The sequence below is a fragment of the Sinocyclocheilus anshuiensis genome, unplaced genomic scaffold (assembly GCF_001515605.1).
Source record: "Sinocyclocheilus anshuiensis isolate Anshui unplaced genomic scaffold, SAMN03320099.WGS_v1.1 scaffold155, whole genome shotgun sequence".
In the NCBI taxonomy this organism is placed as follows: domain Eukaryota; kingdom Metazoa; phylum Chordata; class Actinopteri; order Cypriniformes; family Cyprinidae; genus Sinocyclocheilus; species Sinocyclocheilus anshuiensis.
The window spans coordinates 345,462-365,156 of record NW_015549572.1 but is presented as its reverse complement, the minus strand read 5'-3'; the positions used below and the strand labels follow the sequence as shown (position 1 = coordinate 365,156).

General features: G+C 36.8%; 1 protein-coding gene across 2 annotated transcripts in view; it reads left to right on the top strand.

Annotated features, from left to right (window-relative positions):
• The first annotated feature begins 911 nt into the window (after window positions 1-911).
• The window catches only part of smarcd3a (SWI/SNF related BAF chromatin remodeling complex subunit D3a), a 23,862-nt gene continuing 5,078 nt past the window's right edge, over window positions 912-19,695 (top strand). The window contains exons 1-12 of one of the 2 annotated variants that reach the window (XM_016445508.1): window positions 912-989; window positions 3,723-3,910; window positions 6,102-6,194; window positions 8,044-8,086; window positions 9,828-9,950; window positions 10,397-10,519; window positions 13,001-13,096; window positions 16,181-16,282; window positions 17,710-17,871; window positions 17,957-18,054; window positions 18,458-18,593; window positions 18,762-18,884. In XM_016445508.1, coding sequence (XP_016300994.1) covers window positions 912-989; window positions 3,723-3,910; window positions 6,102-6,194; window positions 8,044-8,086; window positions 9,828-9,950; window positions 10,397-10,519; window positions 13,001-13,096; window positions 16,181-16,282; window positions 17,710-17,871; window positions 17,957-18,054; window positions 18,458-18,593; window positions 18,762-18,884 — 1,365 coding nt within the window. The remainder of the gene's footprint in view (window positions 990-3,722; window positions 3,911-6,101; window positions 6,195-8,043; window positions 8,087-9,827; window positions 9,951-10,396; window positions 10,520-13,000; window positions 13,097-16,180; window positions 16,283-17,709; window positions 17,872-17,956; window positions 18,055-18,457; window positions 18,594-18,761; window positions 18,885-19,695) is intronic. The other variant, XM_016445509.1, reaches the window with a different exon arrangement.

Here is a 19,695-nt window from a genome sequence, read left to right as displayed (position 1 = left end):
TATGTAAGTTGCCAAACATTGTAGTCATGCAATAATATCTCATCCTTTTAATGTTTGGATCAACTGAAAGATTTAACAGCTTGTTTACATCCACATGCCTCTGAACGTCCAAAAATGTGCTTTCATTAAAGTGATAGTTTATCCAATAATAAAAATTTTCATTGTTTACTCACCCTCAGTGTCTCGGTATTTATTTATTTATTGTCAATGCAATGAAAATGAATGGGTCCAATGTTGTTTGGATCTCAAATTCTTTAAAATATCTTCTTTTGTGTTGCACTGAAGAAAGTAAGTCAGATTTGGAATGACACAAGGGTGGGTAAAAGATTACAGATTTTTCATTTTTGGGTGAACTGTCCATTTAATTGCTTGCTTACTGACAAACTCTGAGGCATAATCTGAATGGACCCATTAGGGCGATTCACAGACAATTCTTCAGAATCCTGCCTGTGGAAACATTCCTTTATAGTTTCCCCAGTGTTAGTCATTCAGACTTTACCCTGATATAATTCTCAGACTTAATAACCAGCTGTGAGAGCAAAAGGATAATTTACCGCCACATAACCGCCTATTGGAACAGCACCGTGTCTGTGTTTTGATAGCCCTGATTGCCATGTTCCTGTTTTCAGCGGCATTCCACTACACAACGGTGGTCCAGCGACAGCCCCCTTCACAGACCCCCATCCTTCCCAACCCAGAGTCTGTGATGGAAGCTACATTAAAACAGAGAGAGAGAGAGAGTGACTCGACTCTGGCCACACGCCGACACGCTTTAAAAAGAGAGAGAGTGGAGAAAGGGAACGTCAGAGTGCGGAGAAGGAGGGAGGGAGGAGAGGGAAAGTGAGGGAAGCGCACAGAGGCAGAGGTACCCAGGAATAGAGGGAACAAAAGAGAGACTGGGGGTTTTATACATGGACATGGAGGATTCTGCCGGAGGAGCTCGTAAAGCCACCAAGAGTAAACTGTTTGAGTTTCTCGTCCATGGAGTGGTGAGTGAGAGAGCGAGAGTGTTTGTGCATGTGGAAGCGTGTCAATGGCTCTGCTCACGGGAGAACTAAGATGCAGCGGCTCTTATCCATTCATTTCTATGTAGATTGGTTTTTATAAAACAGGAACAGCCGTGGAGGACCGAGTGTAGAAGAAAGAGTGAAAGGTTATTGTCTTTAACATATGGAGGAGGATAAGGATAGAGAAACGCTGGTGCTGGAAGTATGAGAGATACTTGTATTTTGAGGGATGAGTACTAGTATGAAACAGAGGATGCTCTTTTGGTGTGTGTGCAGGCAGAAGAGGCTGTGTATCAGGAGCACCCCAAGGGTAGATCACACATAACAATCCTGCTGTGGTATTTCGTCGTGAACATGTAGTGGAAGCAAACTTGATTGTATGTGTTTCAGGGTGTTTACTGCATAAAATGTGGGCGAATGAAAGGTTCACAGATACTTTTGAGAACTTTTGGTGGTTGTGCAACTATTTTGAGGCTGCTTTCTAATACTATTTGATATCAGACCAAATGAAAGGTATTGTTTCTAGAGGCTTCTTTGCTAAAACACAACCTTTAAGACATCCTAACCCTCTATTAGCTTTGCTTTTGCCATGTATTATTTAACAAAGCCACTGATACTATGGAAATATTATTCCAGAAATGGCTATTCATGAATATGAAAGTATAGATATTTCATAAACTGCTGGATTGGGGTTGAATGCAGACTCTTCATGAGTGGTTACTGGTGATCACAAACTTCTCCATGGTTTATAAATGAGAGATCACTCGGCCTACGATTGCTAAAAGACCTTGTACAATTAATTAGATTTTTTTACATTTTATTTTAGAACCATTCTAACCTCTTACATACATTTTCATTATTTAACAGGTTGTACTACAAACTTGCAAAGTTTGCCTTAAGCTGTGTGGTGAAGGTTAAAAATCTCAAACCCACTGATTTTTTCTCCATTAATAAAGATTCTTTGGTCTGAGAACAATAATATTAGTATCTACAAAAAGATTTCTGGTATTGGTATCTCTGAACAGATACCGTATGTAGTATAAGCTACAGCAGTATTGAGAAAGTGTTGAGAAACTTGTCCTGTGTGATGGTCCAGCACTGCGGCCTCCTCCTGTGCCCTGAACACCTCCATTGCGACCTTGAGAGCCAGGGATTGGCAGAGGCGTGCAGAGACCTGCACCCGTTCCCGCAGCGTCCACATGTTCACAGCCCACTGCCTCTTCACTCAGATGTTTTGAGATTGGACCGGGCCTGGACACCTCTGGAGCTTGGCCTACTTTGGGAAGCGATGATTGGGTCGTGAGGCTCACAGCACCATATGGGAGCATCTCTGGCAGAGATGTACTGTACCCGCACTGTAGGGAGGACTGGAGCTGGGGACGTTGGCTCACATTCTGGATGTTTCCACAACTTTGGTGCACAACCAGAGAGTCACAGGGACTTTGTGACTCTGCCATTATGAGTCATGAACAACAGACAATGCACACTAACTGCATTGAGAAATAATAACAGGATAAAAACCCAAAGATAATATTGCTCTTCAGTCGAGTAACACTTTACAGTGCCATTCAATTTTTTCAAATATGAATTTATGCTTTAGTTGTGTTGTGAGCTAACAATGAGCTTTTTTTAACAGCATTTATTAATCAATATTAATGGTAATTCATAAATATACTATTGTTTCTATGTAAATTAATTTTGTATTAATAAATTAATTTTGTATTAATAAATAATGAAATGTAATATATACAAATGTATGCAAACATTTTGTATGTAGAAATTAACAATAACATAGAATAATAAATGCTATCAAATTATTGTTTATATTTAATTTTAGCCATTTCATTAACTGCTGTTGACGAATGCAATATTGCTATATTTAATTAAAAAAATTAATTCCATTCAATTTATTTATACATAGCACTTTTCACATTCTCATTTATTAATCGGATAATGGTAATTTATAAATATAAAATTGTTTTATGTTAATGAATATATGCATCATTAAAATAAAATCTGTTATTGAATATACTTTATATAAATTTATGCATAAAATGTGAACGTATTTGTGTTTGTGGATGTATTAACAATAATCTATAATAATAAATGCTGTATTGCATTGTGAACTATTGCATTGCTAATCTTACTGTAAAAAGTTACATTATTGTAATTGCTATGTTTAATTAAATAATCAATTCTATTCAGACTTATTCATATAGCGGTTTCACGATGCAAATCAGTCCAGATTTATATTGAAAAAAAATCCCAAAAACACATTTCTAATTCCAGAAAGCACAATGCATGTGGACTAGATGAAATGAGACGTTATTTAGCATCACAGTTTGCACAGTTGTCATTTAGACTGCATTAGGCTGACTTCCCCAGCACCTCTGTGTTTCGGTAGAGGGCGAGCAGCTGTTGCTTCTGAAGTGACAGGCACAGGTGCGAGAGGCCCTGGCCTAGTTCTGCTTCAGATACTGGAGGAGGAGCTCATAACAGCGCCTTAGCTCAAAAGAGTCTTTGTGCATTATGTCAGCTTGCTGTAATTGATTTAAAAGCTACAAGTTTGATGAGTATACATATACGAATGTATGCATATGTATCTTCGTATGTTTTGTGTGTCACATAGATAACATCCTATAACACGTCAAAAGAGTTCAACAAAGAAATGTGTGGCTGTCTGACCTTTAGTCTACATTTTTCTCATCTCCACAGCGTCCAGGGATGACCTCAGGGGCTCGGATGCCCCATCAAGGCGCTCCCATGGGGCCTCCTGGACCTCCATATGGAGGAACACCGCCAATTCGGCCAGGGATGCCTAACCCAGCCCTAGACCCCAACCGAAAACGTCCTGCCCCAACCCAGCCAGTGCAACCTCCCCCCGTCCAGAACCGTTCCAGAAAGTGAGTGCCACTTAAACTGTTTTCTGACCTCTCACTTATTCTGTTGATTTTAATCAGTGCACACAACAGATGATAAATAATAGATATGTGTTCCCTGAACCTACTGTGTCTTGAGAGAAATCTGGGCATTTTGATTTTGAGGTACTACATATGACTGTATGAAGGTTTATTAAGGTTTTATGGTCTTCATTTTGCTCCTCCTACAATTTGCCAACAAGCTCTTGCCAAGTATAGCGCTCTCTAGTGACTGAACTATCTTATGTTTGGCTGGTGTAGGTGCTCTAACTTTAGAAAACAGGCAACATTTTGATCGCTATTAAATGCCAAAATATTTCTTGGTGAATATTATTAGTGCAACAGTTATCATAAGTAATACACTTACTGCTATTGCCTTTTGCAACAGAGTATCACAGTGCCCTTCCTAAGCAGAAGTGTAGAAGACTTGAAGTGAGGACGCTGAATTTCTGCAGGGCATTAGTGTCTCGTACTGTATTATGTGCCCATTTTGGTACAGCCTGTACTTGGAAATTTGTCACTGACATTTGATTTTCAGAACTGGACTTCAAAACTCTTGTTTCTGTTGATGTAGCTGCTAAAACCTAGTGTCAGTAAGATATTAAATCTTTTTGATTCAGATTGCTGTCTGTGTGGCATTTGTTTCCAACAGATTTTACATATAGGATCATGTGATCACAAATGATAAAATTGTGTACTTAAAGTCACGATCACCTCTAAACTTTACCAACAGCCTCGCGGAAAGGACCTTCATGAAGGGATTCCATTGCTCATTTTCATTTGAAACAACCCTGCTAAAAGCATTCCCTTCCCAAGGGCGTGAAAGTGATGTTTGGAATTTGCTGTTAGTTTTCTCAGGTTTTCATCTGTCTTGTCGCAGTACTGTATTTGTCCTCGCGTTTTTCATTTCAACTGTATATATGCATGTAAGAGTGTCAGTTGTAATTGCTGAGGGGCAGCTTACTGAATTCAACAGACCATGCTACAATAAAATCAAACAGTTTAACAAATGTTAGACCTGCATTATCGAAATACAAGACATTTATCTCTGTACATTCTTGGCCAGAATTTCATCATCTTGCAATACTGCTGAATGCACAGGTATTAACATTTTGCCTGATGCAAATAAGCCGATAATTATTTAGTGTCATGGCAAATAATCAATAAATGGCCCCTATTAAATCTAAACATATATCTAATCTATACTATTTTGTCTACATACATTTAAAAATAAATCATTGAAACAGTTCACAAATGAGTTTAGGAATCAAATGTAAATGTAGGCTGTATTTATTTGATCAAAATACAGTAATATTATAAAATATTATTACAATTTAAAATATCTGTTTTCTATTTAAGTATATATTAAAGTGTAATTTCCTGTGATGCAAAGCTGAATTTTCAGCGGCCAGTCTTCAGTGTCACATGATTCTTCAGAAATCATTCAAATATGCTGTAAAAAAACATTTCCTATTATTATTAGTGGTGAAAACAGTTATCCTGCTTACTATTTTTGTAGAAACTGATACATCTTTCAGGATTCTTTGATGAACTGAAAGTTTAAAAGAACAGCATTTATTTAAAATAGAAATCTTTTTTTAACATTATATTGTAAATGTCCTTACAGTGAATAAAAATGATTTTATTTATTAAAACTATTTTTTAAATGTTACTGCCCCCAAACCTTTGAAGGTTAGTGTATATTTGCAGATATTGCCTATATATACACGAGTAAACGTTGAGCGCCATCATTACGAATTCTAACTTCTGATTGGATGCTCTTCTGTTCCGGTCTCCATAGGAACCCATTCAAATAGTGCCCATCTGTTTTTAATGTAGCTAACATCGGCAGCTTCTTATCATCTACACACTCATTAAACTTTGAGGAGTGAGGCACTGACAAATGACGGTCATTGCGGCACTGTAAAGTGATGGCTCTATGGAGCCATGTGCTTTTTTAAAAACATTTTAATAGGTTTAACATAAGATTATGAGCTCGGAATATATGCTAATTTGACTAGAAACACTGGAGACCAGAAATGCAAAGCATCCTTCCGGTTAAGAGTTAGGTGTGACTTCTGCATTCAGGAAAAACGTCTATATGTGTACAATATCGGCTGTTACTGAAAAGTTCTGTTTAAGTAACTAACTAGAGGTACCCCAAATCAACCTATAGGAAACCACTTGGATTTCCAGCAGCAAATGAGATATCTGCAAGACAGATGGACATGAGAGACGCCCAATCAGATCCTTCACTTGGATCCTTCAAGTAGGCCGTTTATTCTGCTGCATGTTAGTTTGACAGTTTGTGATGGACCCTGCCTGATTGGTTTGTTCCCATTTGCAGCTTCAAACTTGACTGAAGCATTTCCCCAAATGCATGTGTGCACTTAAGGTCACAGATAAGTCAAAACCAATCAAAAAGGACATTCACTAAGTGAACACAACAGTCGACATGACCTGAGAATGAATGCATGTGGAGTAAATATGCGGTTGCGGTCAGTTAGCTTTGTGTGCGGGCTGCATGACCCTTTTGTCATGCCGTTTGTGTTAATTCACAATGTTTTCTCTCTTATAGTTGACCTACGTTCAGTAAACGCTCATTTTATTCACCTGAATGCATTAATGATTAATTTTAGATGAAGAATACGTGACGAGTGTCGAGGCATTCACCCTCACACCCCCGCCGCATCTCAGTCTCTGCTACTCCGCTTCTCCCGGAGGAGCAGTGTGGCTTAGGGTGGACGAGTCGGACCATGAGAAAGTTTATACTACAGAGGGGGTGTGGATGTGAATGTGGTCAGTCATTTCCTGCTCCGACGGGGTCATGTGCTCCTCGGCTCTGGACCTGAGGAGTTCTCGGTGTCCGTAGGAGTGTGGCATGTTTTTGTCAGTGAAAAAACTTTTCTGCACTAGTGAATCATATGCATCATGTTTGGGGATAGAAGAGAAATGAGTTAGGAACGTCTTTCTGAAAACAGCAGTTGGATGCGACTAATTTTTTGTGGTCCAAATTGATGCTGGGAATGACATTTTAGATGTCTGTATTTTCAGACATTTGGACCACAAATATCTGCTTTTCACAAATGTTATGAACTGCACAAACAGAAGATGTTCTTGCACTGTTTTTCAATTGATTTTCTATGCTGTAAAAAAATCTATTACATTTACGATAAAAAATGGCAGCTGTGGTTGCCAGATATTCACAGTAGAAAATATGGTACCAGTGTTACAGGTTGGCGTGTTGGTGCCTGTATATTTTAAAATGTATAACCGTATGTTTTATTAAGTGATATAATGTTAAAAAAAACATAGCTACTTCAAATATCAAAATCTGCTTTTTACCCTAAAATTTACCGATAACCACCACGATAAAGGTGGTAAAACAGAGAGCCACAAGGGTGAAAAACATCATCAGGCACACATGACAATAAAATAATGCAATAAACATGAACTAAATAACATAAAATTACACCCTAATATACATTATGGATAATAAAAGAAGACGAAGAAACTAAATTCAATAAAATGTGATGTCACACATGCAGGAACCTCTGGGAATGACCTCTTACTGTTTTTTTTTCTCTGTAAATTATATAGTAATTTAAACCTTGACGGTCTTTTAAAGTAAAAGTATATATAATTCCATGTTAAGCCATTTACAGTTTGTCACTGTGTATGGTAATATAACTTACAGTTAACAGGTGTTTACTGTAGCATTTTTACTGTCCCCTTCTATAAAAATTACAAACATTTTTGCAATATATTAACAAAGGCTTGCTGTTTGATTGCTGTGTGAACATCCCTTTACAATAACTGAGACAGCCAGATGTTAAAACAACAAGGCAACTCTACTATACATGCACCCATAAAATGTGCAAAAATGTATATTTACGCATCATGATTAAGTGTTATTTTCAACCTCTTTTGTCCTTTTCTCGCTCTTATACCCTCTCTCTGATCACACACACAAACACACACAGCTGGAAAAACGTCTGGATGGGTCCCAGTTATTCAGCAGATGGCCTGTGGACTCTGCTATCAGTCACCATAGTAACATGCTTTCACTCTCTCTCTTTCTTTCTGTCTTTCTTTCTCTCTGTTTTCCCCATCCGTAGTGCCAAGAGAAGAAAAATGGCAGACAAGATTCTCCCTCAGAGGGTGAGGTCCATCACTATGGCTTTTATCTGTTTGTCTGTGTTTGTTTGTTTATTCATGTCTTAATTTCCAGTGCCAAGTCAAGAGTGATCACACGGTACAGGTAATTGTGCTGGTTTCTCTTATTTCTGGGGGCAAAAAAGTGAAAGGGATGGGCAAGAGGGGTCCAATTTGTCACGAAGACTGCTGTTGTGTATTTGTTTTTTCTGTCAGTGGAAAAGGGTTTGATTCCCAAGGAATGTGATGGTGTGTGATTACATGGAGATGTGGGATGAGTGCAGGCACACGACTGATTTGATAAAATGTGTCCATCGGGATGTGACACAGTAATACGCCACAATAGCAGGAGCTGGAGGGGATGTGAGTTCTTGAAATGGCTAATCCTCTCAAAGTCTTAATTGGGGGTTTTTTACAGCCAAACCGAAAAGTCCTAATTCATTATGATGAGGTTTGTAAAATGCTGGAGGTCACATGGGAAGGAGAACATGATGCAACACTGTGAAAATCAGGGGAGCGTCAGGTTACAATTTTGCTGTGTATCATGCAAGGACATACATGATTTGTTTCAGTAACAAGTCACAAACGAGAATCAGGATATAAAGCAGTCATTGACTTCGTAAAGAGTGGTACAAACACCTGGTGAAATCTGGTAATGGTTTCATATTCAATCAGTTCGCAAAGTCTAATTGACTTGATTTGGTTGCAAAATTGGCCGGGAATATTGGTATATGTCTACATTTACCAATATTCTAGGTCCATATTACAACAACGTATATCTTTGTCAGAGTTAATACCTTTCATATTATCATCATAAGGCAAAAAAGATAACATTAAATATGGGTTCACTTGTATTGCGGATAAAAATGGTTTGTGACAATAACAATGTGGAAGTGGAAATTTCAGGAAGGGGATTTTCGTTTATCCAAAAGCATGAAACAACTGAAATTCAAATAAAAAAAAATAAAAAAATTTTGAATTGACATCCTCATGTTAATAATTTGCATATTGTTGGACTTGCACAGTTAATGGTAGTATTAATTATAAATAATTAATTATATAAATATGATAATTAAATGATTTAATTTAATCATTTAGATTTATTATAAAATTGGATAACACTTTAGTACAAGGACCAATTCTCACTATTAACTATGTGTTTATTAGCATGCCTATTATTAATATATTGGCTGTTTAGTAGTACATATTCTGCATGACCATATTCTACATCAATAATACTACCCAATACCTAAGCTTAACGACTATCTAACTATTAATAATAAGCTGCAAATTAAGAGTTTACTGAGGCAAAAGTCGTAGTTAATGGTTTGTTAATAGCGAGAATTGGACCTTAAAATAAAGTGTGACCTAAATTGGTTTATAAATAACTTAATTATAATGTATAATAAATTATAAATACAACAATATTTTTTTATATAATATAAATATTATATTTATAGTTATATAATATTTTTTGATGTATTAGTTTATGATAAAGAATGTTGTTACTGTGTTAGTCTCTGCTTTATGGGACCTGAAAACAAAAGCAGTTGAATATCACATACCTAATTTTAGCACCACAAATTGACTTTCTGTCATAACCGAAATTGATAATGAATGAGAAAGTCACAGGGAAAATGTTTAGACTATCATCAAACTGCTTTGAAAACATCTTGCAATGAATGATGCATTGAATTGTTACTAGACCTGATTGCAGAGTTGCTTGTTCACAATGCCTTTTCATTAGATCCGTGAACTGGTGCCAGAGTCCCAGGCGTACATGGACCTCCTAGCTTTTGAGCGCAAACTTGACCAAACCATTATGAGGAAGAGGGTGGATATACAGGAAACCCTCAAAAGACCAATGAAGGTATGTGATTTCAGTACACAATTATAGTGAGATTTAACTCCTATTGCAAAAGCTGATTCCAAATCATCAGTTCTTATTCTGCTGGATCTATCTGCTGCTTTTGACACTGTCAATCATCAGATCCTCCTGTCTGCCCTCTCTTCACTGGGCATCACAGGGATTCCTCTTCGCTGGTTTGAATCCTATCTCACTGGTAGGTCTTTCAGGGTGGCTTGGGGAGGGGAGGTATCCAAAGCACATCAACTTGTAATTATTTGAACAATGTCTAGAAACTTGGTATTACAAGCACTTCCTGTATCTGTTTGCCTCTTTAAGAAGAATCGCTTTATGTATCCCCAAATTGTAAGTCGCTTTGGATAAAAGCGTCTGCAAAATGACTAAATGTAAATGTAGTCAGCAATAATATGAAAAATGTAGGTACAGCTCAAACTGTCTTTGTCTTATAGCAAAAGCGGAAGCTACGATTGTACATTTCGAACACTTTCAACCCTGCCAAACCTGACGCAGAGGACTCTGAGGGCAGCATTGCATCCTGGGAGCTGCGTGTAGAGGGCAAGTTGTTGGATGATGTAAGTTTGACTTAAAGAGTACCTATTATGCAAAATTCACTTTTACATGTTGTTTTAACATAAGTGTGTGTTGGCAGTGTGTGTACACAACCACCTTATAATGATAAAAATCCACCCACTTTTTTTTAATCTCTATAAATCATGAGCAGTGTCTCAGAGCTTACTGATCACAGAATCTGTAAAGTGTGACATCACACTTTACCAGCCCCACCCACAATAGTTGACTGAGCAGTGAGCCGCACACACACTATCTGCCATGTTTATCTTCACGCCAGAGCATTTAAAAGCAGCGTTCAAGTAAGAAATGTCTTCTTATTAGAGCTATAGAAGTTGTTCAGTCCAGAGCAGTGAGTGATTTTCTGCTTTTATTTTATTGTTTGGGTCATATTAACAGCGTAGACCCAAACAGCATATATTATGCTGCTGTCACTTAATACACCGATCTAATATAGACATTCGATTTCTTTCCCAGCTGTTTAACTTCACAGACATAACCGACTGTGTTTTGTAACTTATGCGTGTTTTTAACATAAACTTGTGTGAAAGAGAACTTAGTTTAGTACTCACATGCCGTGTGACAGCCACTTTCTATATGCGTGCTTCGGATATGTGTGCTCAGAAAACCGTTTATCACAAGTTTAAACTAATATGGCTTTAAAACAGTGCAATAGACAAAATAATCAAAACCAAACAAATATTTTTAAGCAGTTACGAGCTGTAAAGGCACTTCCCCAATGTCTAGAAACTTGGTATTACAAGCACTTCCTGTATCTGTTTGCCTCTTTAAGAAGAATCGCTTTATGTATCCCCAAATTGTAAGTCGCTTTGGATAAAAGCGTCTGCAAAATGACTAAATGTAAATGTAGTCAGCAATAATATGAAAAATGTAGGTACAGCTCAAACTGTCTTTGTCTTATAGCAAAAGCGGAAGCTACGATTGTACATTTCGAACACTTTCAACCCTGCCAAACCTGACGCAGAGGACTCTGAGGGCAGCATTGCATCCTGGGAGCTGCGTGTAGAGGGCAAGTTGTTGGATGATGTAAGTTTGACTTAAAGAGTACCTATTATGCAAAATTCACTTTTACATGTTGTTTTAACATAAGTGTGTGTTGGCAGTGTGTGTACACAACCACCTTATAATGATAAAAATCCACCCACTTTTTTTTAATCTCTATAAATCATGAGCAGTGTCTCAGAGCTTACTGATCACAGAATCTGTAAAGTGTGACATCACACTTTACCAGCCCCACCCACAATAGTTGACTGAGCAGTGAGCCGCACACACACTATCTGCCATGTTTATCTTCACGCCAGAGCATTTAAAAGCAGCGTTCAAGTAAGAAATGTCTTCTTATTAGAGCTATAGAAGTTGTTCAGTCCAGAGCAGTGAGTGATTTTCTGCTTTTATTTTATTGTTTGGGTCATATTAACAGCGTAGACCCAAACAGCATATATTATGCTGCTGTCACTTAATACACCGATCTAATATAGACATTCGATTTCTTTCCCAGCTGTTTAACTTCACAGACATAACTGACTGTGTTTTTGTAACTTAAGCGTGTTTTTAACATAAACTTGTGTGTGAAAGAGAACTTTTAGTACTCACATGCGTGTGACAGCCGCTCTCTGTTCGCGTGGGTTTGGATGTGTGCGTCCAGAAAAACGTATATCAGAAATTTAAACTGATATGGCTTTAAAACGCGTGATTTCAGCACGATATACATGATAATCAAAACCAAACAGATGTTTTTTGGCAGAGATCTGAGATACGGCAGCTCTATTCTGGAAAAGGGGGCGGGGAGCAGCAGCTAATTTGCATTTAAAGACACAGGCCCGAAAAACTGCGTGTTTCTGCTTCCACTCAAAATATGCATTTTCAAAATGATATAATAAATGATCTGTGGGGTATTTTGAGCTGAAACTTCCCAAGCACAATCTGGGGACACCTGAGATTTATAATACATCTTGTAAAAAGGGCATAATAGGTGCCCTTTAATAATCTTACTGTCTGTTCTATAATGCAGCGTTGAATTAATTTGCCGTGACCATTGTTATTATTATTTTAAATGTCAGTCAAAAAATGGTTTTTGCTGATTGTTCAATTTAGTTCATTAAAATGAGCAAATGTAACAATTCCTCACAACTTAATTTCACTGCGCACAATCAGTTGACATTTGTTTAATGGAAGTTTATTTAATACATGCATGAATAATTACTGAATCCAACTTAGTCCTTTTCATTGCATCTAGCAGACGTAACAAAACGTATTTTTGTTCGTAAGCTAGAACAAATCCACCCAAATTACTTTTTTTTTCTTTAAAAGGCTTAATTTAATTGCATAGAACAATTTAATTAATCTAATTGAATGTTTTTATTTTTTCGAAGTTACTGTTTTGTCAATGCTAATGTTTGTTTAGGCTTCATTCAATTTGCAAGTCCCTTTTTTAAGCTTTATCTTTTATTCCCTTTGCTCTTTAGCCTGGAAAACAAAAGAGGAAGTTTTCGTCTTTCTTTAAGAGCCTTGTTATTGAGCTGGATAAGGATCTGTACGGCCCTGACAACCATTTAGTGGAGGTAAGCATTAACTCACTCTACATACGGCAATAAAAAGCATCGCTAAACCATATTTGATATTCATTCTTTACAAAAGTTGAAAGCAATTCATATGAGAGAATCTCAAGTGTCCTCTTTGCATTTCAAACAAGGTTGAGGACAGTCACAAATGGCCATATTATGTCACATTCAAGTACATGTCCACAAGAATCTCTTGGCCTCTACTGTGTGACAGATTGGATTGGAACGCAGTAGAAAAGTCAATGTCAGAATGAAAAGTTCAGTTAACCATACTTCATGTAAGACATGTCTTTGTGGTCTCCATAGCAACATGTTACATAAGGAAGTTGCCCATGACACTGTGGAGTGATGACACTGCAGCCAGCACAGAGCTTTGGGCAGTATTAACGGGAGAAAAGAAACGCATTTCTGAAGACAAACACTTATAAAACCTTTTACAGTACCCTGAGAGTCTTTGTATTCAGAGAGTGTGTGTCTTACTCTATTTTAGTGGAGGAACCATTGTGCACAGGTGCTATTCAGACACACTTAATATTTATGCACTTTGTTAGGGACATTGAGGTCTTGGGAATGCAGATACACAGAAGTGGTCTGCAGCTCTCAAGGAGTGACCCTTGTGCCCCTCCGGCCCATTGGAACGGGCTGAACACGCCGCATTTGGGTTTATTCATTCAGCAGCTCTTTAAATTGTCCTTGGTGACTGTGGGTTTTCATCACAACACACATGTGTGACAAAAAGAATGATTTACCTGCGGAGAAGGATGGCATTGAAAAACCCTCCAATGTCAAGCAAAGCTAATTGAGTTGAGCTGTGAGTCATTGCCATTATGTTGTCTCTTTCAAATGGCACTGAAACATGTGATGGTTTAGGGCAAATGCAATTGAGATCACATAAAGAGCCTAATCATTTTATTCACTTTCATGCTTGAATGTCTCCGCCATGCATAAACAGTGCATAAGCAGTCCATAGTTAATAAAACATTTTTTGGGGGGGTCATTTTAAGATTTGACACTCTCTCTCAATAGCTCAAAAATAATGTACAGGCAAGTTATATCACTAGTAGTGTAATACTGTCACTCGTACTGATTTGAACAAACCCATCATGGCCATAACCAGGGTTTGAAAATTAGTGAGGTCTGGGGTGGAGTTAAGAATTGTGCTATAATAAACCCTACAAATACAACTCATTATATATACTGAACACTTTACAAGAGACAGACATGTAGATGTTTGTGGAAGATGTTTTCTCTGTTTTAGAGGGCTGAATACTGTAAAATTATACCGTATTTATTGCATTCAAATTTGTTAATACTTTACTAGGTTAGGGGTGGATAATTTTATCAGTTGTTTATTATTCATGAAGCAATACATATTACTGTTATAGTTTTCATAACCATTGCTATATAGATGATAACTTTGTCTAGTGCTCTTATGAATGGTTTAGCATGATTTTGTGAAAATGTAACTACTATACTGAATGAAATAGCATAGACTTTTTCATGGCTAGTGTTTGCATATTTCATTTCATTCTTTGTTCTAGTGTTAAATGCTACTATTTTTGATAGCGTTGATAACATTTCTGACAGATAATATCATGATGTTTTTTGCATTTTCCTTACAAAATATGGTTTCCTGTCCGTGGGCTTTTTTGATTACCGTCAGTTGAAGTGCCAGATATTGCTAAGTAAACAAATGAAACTGAAAAATAAATCAAAAATAAACCTTAATTAGTTCAAATCTTTTGTAAATGATAAATAAAATAAAATACAACTTCCCACTTTATTAACTTTCTAAATGTCAAATTAAGTAGAAAAGACAAGTCCAAAGATGCTTATAATAGCTGGATCTGGCAACACTTCAGAGGTGTTCCTCACCCACAACTCTCTCAAGCCTCGTTCACTTGGTTCACTCCGCCAGCTTCTCGCAGCGATCAATTTCATACCACGGACACTAAACATTCTTGCAAACTGTCTAAAATGAATTATACATGCAGACACTCATATGAGTAGTTTTAAACGGCAAATTAGTAATTCAGAGAAAATTTCTTTTTGAACATGACAAATTTATAGAGGACCAGACCTCGGTGACCTCATAGCTGACTATGGCGATGAAACCAACAACCATAAATATTACATTTTGGTGCTGTTTTTTGAAAAAAGGTGTCAGATTTATGACTTTTGCCTTGTGGGCAATAAATCAGTCAAAAAAGACCATACACTTAAGGCTCTTTCACACCAAGGACTATAATGATAAAGATATCGTTTTAAAAATGTTCTAAATATGAAAGAATAGCACAGTTTTCGTGAAAATCCAATATTATTGGAATCACTATCAAAATGTTTTTTTGTTTTTTTTTCTCAGCTCGTAAACGATAAAAACATTGACAGACAATCAGAATCAATCCTGGAGCCAGTTGCATAAACTTAGCCACCATGTTAAGACTGTGTCTTAATAACTAGTTTGACCAACAGTTGCCAAGGGGTAATCAGTCTTACTTTTCTAATACAAATAAGACCAGTCTACCTTTTCATAACTGAATTAAAAAAGTTATTACCAGTCTTGAAGAAAAAAAATTAGATGACTAACTTTTTAAGACTAGTCTAAACAGTTTATGCAACCGGCCCCTGCTTTAAAGAGCTTAAGCATTTAAAGTGACATATGACAAAACTGCAGCGCTCGCTTGGAATAAACAGAATGTTATTGTGCATCGGTGTGGGTGCTAATATAGTTATCGTTATAGTTATCTTTAAAGTTATCAATCTTTGTGTGAATGGACCATTACATGAAATAAAAGACCCAACAATATCTAGGAACCAGAATATCATAGAGGCTAGAAGGCTAGAAAGCCAGCCAGAATAGTCTAGCAACCAACTAGTAAATGCATAGCAACCTGCTAAAAACCAACCACTAAGAATATTTTAGCAACTGCATGCCCTGACAAACACCCTCGACACAGGCAAACACTGCTCAGATTTTCTTCTGAATATATCAAAATCTGGTTCGAAATTGCTGTATGCTTCTCGTGCAGCGGTTTTATATTATACGCCTGTTGTTTAGGCTGAGTTTGTGTTTCATCCTAACAGTGGCACCGCACTGCAACGACCCAGGAGACCGATGGCTTCCAGGTGAAGAGGCCTGGCGATGTGAATGTGCGCTGTACCCTCTTGCTCATGCTGGATTACCAGGTGCATGCAGGAGTGCCAGATTATTATTAGAGATTATGGCTGATGGATTACCAGTGAAGTTGTATGTCATAGCTGGTTTATAGGCATGACGTCAAACTCTTTAAATGATAACTATGTGAAAAATCGACTATGGGGTCTAAAAGTCTGAGGTCACACTAAAAATCTGAGATTCAAAATCTAATTTAGATCTAGAAATAAAGTTTTCGTTTTAAGACATTTAAACAACTTGTGAGCTAAATAAAATATATTAAGTACAAAATGTATAGCACGAAATAAATGTGTTGAGAAAGGCCAATTAGAAATTCATCTGCATAACGATAGCTTTAGCTTAATTGTCTTATCCATCTTGAAAAGCTATAGTCGAGTCATTAATCTCTAAAAGTTTGATTGCCCTTCTCTATTCACCAAAGTAGCTATAACTAGTGAGTAAATGGCTCTTTTAATGACAGCAATTTTCACTTTGCTAACTACATCCTGATGGGAAGAGGCTTGGTTTGTCAGAAAACTAAAGCTTTGTTTTTAAACAATGGATATTAAAATCTAGAAAAAGAGACAATGAAACAGATTTGCAATTGTGTAGTTGACATGAAATTTCAAGTAGTTTCAGCAATATCTAGATAAACGACATGCGATAACCATCTAGAAAATGTTTTAACTCTTTTATAATCATTATACATTGTTTTTGTGAGATTAAATTGAGTAGTCATATTATAAAAAAGGGAAGCATTTAAATAAATTAGCAAAGGCAGAAATGTGATTAAAATGGTATAAATAGTCAAACTAAACATTGTAAAATAAATTATTACAGGAGCTAAGATGTACAGTTACTGTATACTGCTATACTTATACCTTATACTGTTACACTGGCGTTCAAAAGTTTAATAAGAAATCCTTTTTAAACTATGCTTTCTATTTTATATCTTTTAAAATGTAATTTATTCCTGTGATGGTAAAGCTGAAATTTCATTCTTCAGTGTTACATACTTCAGAAATCATTCTGATTTGGTTCTCAAGAAACATTTCTTGAAAACATTAATATTTTTACACTTAATATTTTTTGTGGAAACCACAATTCTTTGACAAGATAGAAAGCTCAAAAGAACAGCATTTATTTAAAATATAAATCTTTTTTGAGATTATAAATATCTTTACTGTCAATTTAATGCATCCTTGTTGAATAAAAGTATTAATTTTTTTTTTTTTTTTTTTAAGTCTTACTGATCCCAAACTTTTAAATGGTAAATTTTAAACTAAACTCTTGCTGCTGAATTATGTTCATGGACATGTTATGTCAACTACTCAAGTACACTGAATGTAAATTGTAGTGTGGTAATATATTAAATATGTGGATATTTTATAACAGTACAGTTCTGTTAGAAATTTCTGAATGTGTTTATTTCATTTCTTTTATCCATTGTGCATTTCAGCCTCCTCAGTTTAAGTTGGATCCTCGCCTTGCACGTCTTCTTGGCATCCACACTCAAACCCGCTCCTGCATCATCCAGGCTTTATGGCAGTACGTCAAGACCAACAAGCTGCAGGATTCTCATGAAAAGGAGTACATCAACTGTGATAAATATTTCCAGCAGGTACTACCATATCATAAAATACTTTCTCCATTTTGGTGTTAATATTTTGCCTTATAGCGAAAGCTTTTTTTTTAATTTCTTCCAGATCTTTGACTGTCCTCGTCTGAAGTTTTGTGAGATCCCCCAGCGACTAACCAATCTACTGCTCCCCCCTGATCCGATTGTGATCAATCATGTTATCAGGTAATTGGTCATAAATTTTGAATGTATTTCCATTTATTTTTTCCTCAAACTTACAATCATGTGATCTATAGCAGTTTTAAGTCCTGTGACACAAATGGACATTTAAGGGGCCTGTTTTTCTTTAGAATTTAAAGGGATAATTCATTTGAAAATGTAACTTCACCCTCATTATGTTGCAATCCTGTATGTAATACTGTACACATTCTTTGAATGGATTTTTTCATAAGTTCATAGCATGACGCTCCAAAAAGCATTATAGGTTGTCATGTATTATTGTGTTGTACGCTGAAAAAACAACAGCATATAGCTTTACAATGGCACAAGGGTGAGTAACTAAGGATAGAGTTTTTCTTTTCAGATGAACTGTCCCTTTAAATGCCTTTTTCAATTATAATTTTATCAGTGTGGACCCAAATGACCAGAAGAAGACAGCCTGCTATGACATTGATGTTGAAGTTGATGATCCTCTGAAGAGTCAGATGAATGGTTTCCTGCTGTCCACAGCCAATCATCAAGAGATTGCATCCCTAGACAACAAGGTCTGAAAGAGCTCTATCATTGAAATGTGAAAGCCACCGGAACAAGAATAATTAAATTTCTAGATACTGTTTTATTCAACTTCATATAAACCCTATGCATAACTATTATGTTCTGATTGTACATTTGGAGTTCTCTTAACAGTCACATTTTCACTTTTTATTCTTTAGATCCATGAAACTATTGAGTCCATTAACCAACTGAAGATTCAAAGAGATTTCATGCTCAGCTTCTCCAGGGACCCCAAGGGCTACATCCAGGACTGGATCTGCTCCCAGAACAGGGACCTTAAGGTGAATGTAAACTATGTGTACCGCTCAGAATCATAGTCATATACAGTATTATATCAAATATCAAAACATTTTGCACCCTTAAAGGGGTCATATGATGCGATTTCTATTTTTCCTTTTCTTTAGTGTGTTATGTAGCTATTTGTGCATGTATAAGATCTGCAGGGTTACAAAGCTCAAAGTCTCCCACAAAAGGATTTATTCTATCTAAAAGAGAAGGCTGATCCAGACCGGGCTAAAATGCCTCATTCAAACACGGCCCCACATCTCTACGCCACGATGTGGAAATATTTGTGTAATACCGCCCAAATGTTCATGCAAAGAAAGAAGGCGTGGTTTCAGGAACAGCAGTAGTGTTGATGCAGCCATGTCAGGGAGACGCTGTGTGTTTCTGTGCGAAAGCAAAAGCACTTTATTTGGCCTTCCAAAAGTAGATGCAATGAGGAATCATTGGTTAAGATTTATTTACAACAGAACGGCACAACCCAGATGTTCGAATTTGTGCAACGCATTTTATGGACGACAGTTTTGTGAACCTAGGAGAGTAGCCTACAAGGCTGGCTGTGCAAAGGCTATTTCTAAAAAAAAAAAAAAGGGTCAATTCCGACTTTGCTATGACAATCTGACGCTTATTCTGAATCAGCTACTGTAAGTATGTTTTCTTAATAGTTTAAGTATTTGCTATTGACTGTTCAAACACGGAGTTTTGCGCAGCGTAGAGTAACGCGTCGTGTGTGTGTGAGGGGAACAGGGTCACATCACAGGAGAGTGAACTGTCTGTCAGAAATCATAGCACGTCAGCTGTCTTAACCGC